Raw genomic sequence first — 8,026 nt, 5'->3', positions numbered from 1 at the left:
ATCTTGGCTAAATGGGTCAGCCAGGAGGAGACCGTGAATGCTTTTTTGGGGCTCATTTCAGGGACAAAACAACTCACTTCTTCCATCCCAAGGTTTAGAATTATTTCCTATTAATTTTTTTGTAAAAGTTCATGCATATCAAACACAATTTTAGAAAAAAAAGGATGTCTTTCAAAATGACGAGTTACTTTTCAATCACCCCTCTGGACGCCTCCCTGGTGACGTGTTGCAGACAACCCAGGAGACGCCGGAGAGTTCAAACCACCCGGCGGGCCTGGGACCACCTCAGTTGTGGGCCTCCTTGCTAAAAGCTGTTTTCTTCACCTCCCGACCCCGGGATGAGTGCAAGATAGATAGATGCTTCTTCAACTTTTCCCTGTTATCCAAAATTTCAACAAGACCACAAAAGAAAAGCAAGCATTTTATTGTGTGTTTTGTGATAAAAATTGTTGACCTTTGACACAAATGGAATCCTGTGGCGACGGCAAGTTCTGCACCATTCACGCTAGTGCGTCTTCCATTTTTCCGCACACAGCATCATGGCCACTCCGTGCAGAAATACGGCAGTGAGGATGAGTAGGGTGCTGGACACGGGGCCGAAGGATAAGACGGCGCCCGCAGCGTAGCCCGAGCAGAGGAGCAGGATGGTCCTGTAGCTGGCCAGTGGACGCAAGCTGACACGAGCTCGCCGCTTCCTTTCCCAGAACTGAGGTGACGCGGGACTCCTTGCCAGGATCGCGTCTGGATCGGGACCGGTCAGGTAGTGGCGACCCAGGCGACCGGCGAAATCCGTACGCGAGCACAGCTCGTTCATGTGGCCTTCAAACTGAGGAAACAGACCCGTCCAATTAGATGTGCAATGAGTGAATCAGAATCAGTGCGGACTTCGGACTTGTGTGTGTGGCATTTTACTTGGTCGTTGAGCAGTGACGACATCTTGTACAAGAACCTGACCAGCAGTGCGTTCTCGTAGCTCCTGATTGGCTGTAGCTCTGGGTCACCTTGGTACTGAATGTCAAACCTCCGCAGTCCGTTGATAATCTGCACAAGAGCGTGATGGTCAGTGACGTCGTGCGGTGAAGCCAAGTCAATGGATGCATATATTACGTCACTCAGCCGTCATGGTCTCATTACCAGCATGTTAAATTATTGTGGGGGGAAAATCCAGCAAGTTGAAAAAGTTATATTCTGTCAACACATTAGGTACAAAAACTAACTTGTCTTAAAAACGCGGTCCAGTTTAAAAATGCAGATTGTCACCGGAAAACAAGCAAGACCTGTCAAGTCAAATACTTGAAGTTGCAGTCAAGTCTCATGAAAACCATTCAAAATCGAGATGAGCTTTGCGCTTAGCCAGTCCTAAAAGGCACCGCTTAAATCTGACTGGCGTCAAGTCATGTGACTGGAGTCATCCACCCGGTGTGGAGCATTGTAAAAAGAAAAAGAAAAACGCCTGAAAAGCTTGCACCTGCATCCTTCCCAAGTCGGTGAGGACCAGCCCGCGCTCTCCCACGACGCAATCAGGCAGCTGCTTCGACTCGCCGTCATCCTGAGAGGACGTCACGGTGGCCATGAGCTGAGCCAGCTGACCCTGGTTTAGCTGGAAGACAAGAAAAGCGGCTTGAGGGCGTACACTTCACGAGCGCTTCATTGTGCCAACCGTCCGCCAAGCGGTCACCGACGGACCTTGAAGACAGTGCATAGATTCTCGAGCGCTCTGTCCAGGAACTCGTGAGTCTTCTTCAGACACTCGGTGCTCTCTTCGGATTCAACGCCACAAAGCCCGTTGTTGGAATCCGACGAAGGCGCGGTCAACCACGACAAGAAAGACTTGCTGGCCGCCGCTTGGCTGGAGCGGTCCGAGATCCGTTTGGCCGTCTGTCTGGCTTGCGCAACCACCTGGACCAATTTCACCACCTGACAAACACGAGGGTGACCACTAGGACCAAAGTGGCGGCGCTCCAGCGGCAAAATAAGAATCCGACGGCGCCTCACCGCAGCTCGCAGCTCGGAGCCGAACATCTGCTTGTACTGGCAGTCCTGGCCTTCCAGGGCGTACACGTGACTCTTGACCCGGAACACTGCGTCGGTGGTGGTGCGTTGCCGTGACGATAGGAAGCTGCCTCCCTGGCCGGGCGTCAGGTAGCCTCGCGGCTGCCGGTGATGGGGGACCAGCTCCGGCTCCAGGAACAGCTGCTCGGCTGCAAAAGGTAATTTCTTTTAAAGAAGCTCATACAGTGGAACGCTGGATATTTGCTTTGTATTCATTTTCAGAGGCAGCCATGGTCAGTCCATCACTCAGTTCCCGTCAGTATTTCAGGCCAACCCACGGGGGGGCCGAAGCTGTCGTATTTATTATCGAAATAAAAAACTTTTCCTACGTGTTGGCATGTGTGATGTAACTAACATGAGTTAAGCTTTAATTTGATAGATTTATCATTTATTGATCCAGGTTTGGCATCCTTGTGTTCTGCTCTCTCCTCTTACCCGTGTGGATCATGTCTGCGAGGTCGGGCTGACAGAAGACCTTAGCCACCCGAAAGAGCATCAGCGCATTCTTGGCGTTGACCAGGTCCATGCGCACGGCTCTGTTGAGAAACACCTGGAAGAGCTTGGTGTAAACCAGCAGGTTCTCCTGAACAAACGTCTCCCTGCCCGTTTGTAAGAAGGAAGCCACCAGTTAGCATCGGGTGCGACGGAGAAACACGAGCAACACCGGCCGGTCACGTCACCCACCATCTCTCGGGGTCGCTTGCGCCGCCGCTGCCGCCGTCTGCCGACGGGTGGGCCGTCTTGTCATCGGTGTACCTCCACGGCTGGATGAAGCTCAGCCACGTCTCCAGCACCTACCACCAGCATGAAAATGAGGTCAGCGGCCGCACTGGAAAGGCCAGAACCTTGACTTTGGAGACATACCGCTCGGAAGGAGGCGTCCAGAGGCCAGTGGCCGAAGCAGTGCTGCAGGAACAGGAACAGTTTCTGCTGCACGAATCGCTGCAGCACAACTCTGCAGAGAAACGGCACACTCCGCAACATGAGACACGCAACCCGCCGGGTTTGTAACGGCATCATCAGTGCATCTTACACAAGTACCTGTGACATCATCCCTAGCCCCCCCGCCTGCTCATCACCCTTTGAACGTTCAAGGTGAATGCCGACACTCAAGAAATGCTTGCCGTTGGCTTGTCAACTCCCAAAATGGATTGTGGTCTAAGACCTGCATGTCAATTGGCGTGAACGAGCAAGCTGACCTCTTAAACTCCTCCAGGGGGCCGGCGTGGGCGTGCGAGTGCGTCGGGGAGGGTGCCGGCTGCTCTGGCTTCAGGCTGTTGGAGAAAGCGTGGAGGTGTTTGACCAGCAGACGCACGGCCAAGACGTGCTCCTCGCTTGGGCTGAACGGTTCCTGCAATCCAAGCGGAGCGAAGTCAAGCAGCGCTCATTGACACCTGCCGACCTGTCGCAAGCAGCCAATCGCAACGCTTCCCGGCCCGATGCAGCCAACCAAGCAGCAAAGGCCGTGCGGTGCATTGGAGAACTGAGGTCCTGCACGATTCGACTTCAGGGAGGAGCAGTCGGCTCGGGCAAGGCTCAGCTTCCAATGTGACCACCAAAACACGCCAAATGTTTCGTCTGGCTTGACGTTGTATGGAATTCAAACACAAGGAAACAAACGCCTTCTTTCAAGGCAGGACCTCAGCACTCAATGACCATCCGCAGCATCTCTTAAGCTCAAACGCCAGCAAACGCCAAACCCAAAACTGTACTCACTTCCATGTGACCAATGGACGCGGGCAATGCATTTTGCACATTTTATCAGCATTTGCTTCAAACATGACAGCAGTCAAATAAACGCGCAAGCACAAGCCAGGAACGGTTGGCCGGGCAAGAGTACTTGGTGGGAGGAACTGAAGGTCCAACGGGAAAGAAACAAGGCCATGGGACGGGTCTATGAGAGGTACCCCGAGCAGGACCTTCAGGTCTCCACCAAGCACCCCTGAGCTGGACCAGAATCGACGGCGCGGCGGGCGGGAGTGAGCGAGCGAGGTTTAAGTACTTGGTAGGTGTGGAGGGTCCCTGAGCCTGGTGGGATGTGCGGTTGGCACGGCATGCTGGACATACTGAGTCGGTACTGGAGTAGCGCCAGCTGTTGACCCGTAAACCACCGAGGGGGGAGGATGGAGGAGGAGGGAAAGGAGGAGGACAGCACAAAGAGCAACCAGAGGAGAACGAAGAGGAGGTGCATCAGTCAAGAGGCGAGGGTGGAAGGTGACAATCAGAGAAGAACAAGAAGGAGAACGAGAAGAAGAAGCCAACAGATGGAAAAATATGACACGAGGCAGAACAGAAGAGATAACAATCAAATATTGGCTCAAACACATTCTTCTTCTTCTTGTCTTTCACCCAAAACACGAGAGATGACAATCAACCATTTATGTGCGTTCAAGGACAACGTGAAGGATTCTCATCTCTTGTGTTTCAACTCTCAGCAGAAGCTGTGAGAACATTTACAGGAACAGTAAAATGACACAATGCAAGAGAATTATTACATTCATTATCACAAAGGAAAGACGACATGCTCAAGATTCACATGATTCATTAATTCACGCCAGCCTTCACAAGCCTCCCCGTGACTTTCAATCGACATCTGTGAGGCTGCCCACGAAAATCTTAAAGAAATCTCAAGTCATTGCAGTCAGTAACATTGTAGTACACCAACAGCAGAAACTCTTCAGGCCAGCTGACCTTTGCACCAGAAATGCTTCATGCGTCGCCGTGCATCCATTTTCCCTTAAGGGATTATATGAGTATAATGCTTTGAGAAATAAGTTTCAACAAATCCATATCACCAATTATGACTTTTTCATCATGTCCAGATGGTCTTTGTTTTTGGGATCGTAGGCACCCTTCAGTTTTGTCAAAATAAGCCTCAGTGTGACTTCAGGCTGACCTTTGAGCTACACAACACTGCGTGAGGGTCAACATGCAGGAAGCAAAGCAGCTTGATGGGAACGTTGGGACTCAAATGCCGGCGCTCTTGGCGACACAAGACCAACAGCAGCACACACGCACAACGGAAAGGTGTGCGAGAGCAAGAGAGCGATTGAAAGAGAGGGAGAGAGAGAGAGAGAGAGACACACACGCGCATGCACGCACACACTGGAGTCAAAGTGACGAGTCTATTTTGGTGGATACGACGAGTGAGGGCAGGTGAGAGCGAGTGAGAACAAGCGAGGGCGGGCAAAGTGGATGAGCAGTCAAGCCAGTTGATGGCTGGCCGAGGGTCTTGCAGGGTGGGAGTGGGTATGGGGTTGCGACATTGTGTGGAGGAGTCAGAGTGTATTTGCTGCTCTTACCTTCACCTGAGGAGACTGCAGCTTCTGGTACATCTCTAAAGAGTAGTGATGCAGCCACACCTCCACAAACATCTGGCGCATAGATGCATGCACACGTGGACAAATTTTAGAAAGTCCATTTTGCTGAGTCATTGTTTGCGGCCAAGGAAAGGCACCTGCAGCAGCGTTTCGGACCTCCAGATTTCCTGGGCGGCGGGGTCGGCGTTAACGGACGGCTGATGGAAGATGTGATGCTTCAGCAGACTGGGACTGTGGAATCCGTAACCTGCCAGCGACATGTTGGACGATCTGCGAGCATTTATTAGATGAGTTTACATGGCGACGATGACATGTTGCAACACTGATATGCAAGCAGGTGATAAGCATGAGGAAACCTTGGAGTAGGTGTGCTGACGGAGCCCCGGTTGTCAGAGAAAGGGGAAGGGGGCACGTTTCCTTCAGTAGGCAGGAAGTACTTAAGGTACATGTCCACCAGCACAAAATAGGCGCTATCAGTTGGGCCGCCGTGTTGGCCCACAGGCAAGTTCTGAAACATCATCCAAACTCATCAAAACTCCTAACTGTGAGCGTGTGCGTGATGACCACTTCTCTTACCTTCAGCGTAATGAGACAGGAAGCAAAGTAGAACATGTAGAACTCAAAAGGATCTGCACTACATTAAGGAAAACGTTCAACCAGCGCGTGAAGCTTGAGACGAGCGCTAAAGGTGTCAAGCGCCAGGTAAGGCGTGAAGGATACTCAGCGCCATGTTGAGAGTCAGCATGCCAGACATGGGAAAGTGCGGCCGGTTGTGAAAGAGCGGACAGTCAGGAAGGACGCCTTCTTGGATGGACGCCTTTACTGGCGCCTGATATTAAAAGAGAACATAATCGAACACAAATCTATTCCAAAAAAAAAAAAAAAACTCAATCCACCAAGTGGGCGAATTGCACGAATCTCCAATAAGCGATGACGACTACACTTACCGGAAGATAATTGACGGGCACTTCATATTTGTATTCTTCTGCTTGTAGTTTGTAGACCAGTTTCATCATGTGCCCACTGAGGAATACAACCAGAAGCTCTTCATATTGTTTATGAGCATGCACGCCCGCATCAACGCCAATTACGGATGCACCGAGTCACCTGGGTTTTAAGAAGTCCACAACCAGCGCAAAGTCGCTGCATCGCGAATGGAGAAGGCGAAGGTTCCATCCTCCCAAGATGCCGTCCAAACTTCCGAAGATGCTCTCTACGAGCCACGAGAAAATGGCGTGCAGCTCCTAAAGTGGCCAGCAAAACACCGATTGCTCAATTGCATCTTTTGCAAAGAGACATTTTTGCAGCTTTTAGCAAAGTTGTCACTCATGGATGTTTAGGTTCCTTATGAGCAAATATGCTATGCACGACATGTGGTTTTCATCATCATTTATAGCTAGACAACACCACACACAAAATATGATGAAAACTGTTAAATGCCAGATTTATTTATTTTTATGTTTCGGGTGTGACAACTTACAAAAACCAAACAACAGGCTTCACAACTGCACCACTAGCTATGAAGGTCACCTGTCGAGTGTGTTTTTGCCGTTTGTACCTTTGCATGATAATCATCAATGATCTTGACGAGATCCTGGCATCGCTGAGCCAAAGTTTTGTTGGGTGAGTCCACTTTAAGGTTGGCCTGAAAGCAACACACACACACACACACACACACACCCACACACACACCCCCACGGCTTAACTTCTTACAATCAGTCAGTCAATCAGACAATTTGTCAATCATACAGGCCTCACCAAGAGGAAGCCAGGATGTTGTAAGCCTGGAGCTGCCATCAAGCAGCAGCTGGCAGCTCAAACCGTCTTCCAAAGTCTCCTTTGCTCCTGAGCCAAACGTACAGCACAATCAGACCAAGATTGGCCGCCCGAGTTCTGAACGAAGCTTGAAGAACGACATGCTCAAATGTTTTGGAATGTGGGACGCAAAAGCCACATAGAACAACTGGAGCCCAGATTCGAACACGCAACTTCAGAATTGTGATGCAGACGGGCTAACCACTCGTGTCCTGCGCTTACACCTTCATAAATTCAGCACGTTTGAATTAAAAAAAATCAACACAATCAAATGTCACTTAACAGAAGAAATTACGGCTCTAAAGAATTGTTCTCTTTATTTTTTATTTATTCAACTAAGTAACTTCGCTATCAACGGTTAGCATCAGACTGGACTAGCTGGCTAATTTGGCGAGCACAAATAATAACAAAAAAATGGAACATAAGTGTTGGGCTCATAAAACGGTTGAACGTTCTCAGTGACTGACCTTAAGTGCGCCTTCGCAGATGAAAGAACGTTGGACAAAGTTTTTTTCTTTTTTCTTGCCGTGTTTTCAAGTCAAGCAACAGTTTCACGCAGCCTTCTTCTTCGTCGTCTTCACTGAAGGTTGCAATTGAGCGTGTGGTGCATTAGCGCCCCCTGTCAAACGGAGGCATCACAGCGCACTGCGACATCCCACCAAGAGAGACGTGCCTACGCGGTGGCCATGTTGGCAGGGGCGACGTTCTCAAAGAACATGCATGGATTTCTGCCTACACGGGATACATTCAGAAATTAACAGGAGGGCAACGTTCCCTGCCACTCCGATATTACCAACCCTCATAGAAGGGCGTCAGGTTGAATTTGTGAAAGCACACTT

At 50.2% G+C, this 8,026-nt stretch overlaps 1 protein-coding gene across 2 annotated transcripts; it reads right to left on the bottom strand.

Annotated features, from left to right (window-relative positions):
- Positions 1-408: 408 nt before the first annotated feature.
- Positions 409-7,853, bottom strand: smpd4 (sphingomyelin phosphodiesterase 4). 2 transcript variants are annotated; one of them, XM_088308929.1, is made up of 20 exons: positions 7,655-7,853; positions 7,131-7,217; positions 6,931-7,017; positions 6,480-6,616; positions 6,320-6,395; positions 6,093-6,201; positions 5,949-6,001; positions 5,729-5,880; positions 5,510-5,642; positions 5,355-5,426; positions 4,055-4,144; positions 3,252-3,403; positions 2,917-3,007; positions 2,737-2,846; positions 2,488-2,651; positions 1,996-2,201; positions 1,687-1,917; positions 1,469-1,600; positions 913-1,041; positions 409-826 (listed from the first exon to the last, which is right to left on the bottom strand). In XM_088308929.1, the coding sequence occupies exons 2-20, from the start codon at positions 7,167-7,169 to the stop codon at positions 506-508; spliced, it is 2,484 nt and encodes an 827-aa protein (XP_088165055.1). In that variant the 5' UTR covers positions 7,170-7,217; positions 7,655-7,853; the 3' UTR covers positions 409-505. The 2 variants fall into 2 exon arrangements, with proteins under 2 accessions (XP_088165055.1, XP_088165056.1); XM_088308930.1 differs by lacking the exon at positions 4,055-4,144 and having other exon boundaries at positions 7,655-7,851.
- Between the last annotated feature and the right edge of the window lie 173 nt (positions 7,854-8,026).

Source organism: Idiotropiscis lumnitzeri, chromosome 11 (assembly GCF_059441095.1).
Source record: "Idiotropiscis lumnitzeri isolate Australia: NSW breed Sydney's pygmy pipehorse chromosome 11, RoL_Ilum_1.0, whole genome shotgun sequence".
In the NCBI taxonomy this organism is placed as follows: Eukaryota; Metazoa; Chordata; class Actinopteri; order Syngnathiformes; family Syngnathidae; genus Idiotropiscis; species Idiotropiscis lumnitzeri.
The sequence above is the reverse complement of the archived record's forward strand: the minus strand, read 5'-3'. Positions and strand labels throughout refer to the sequence as shown.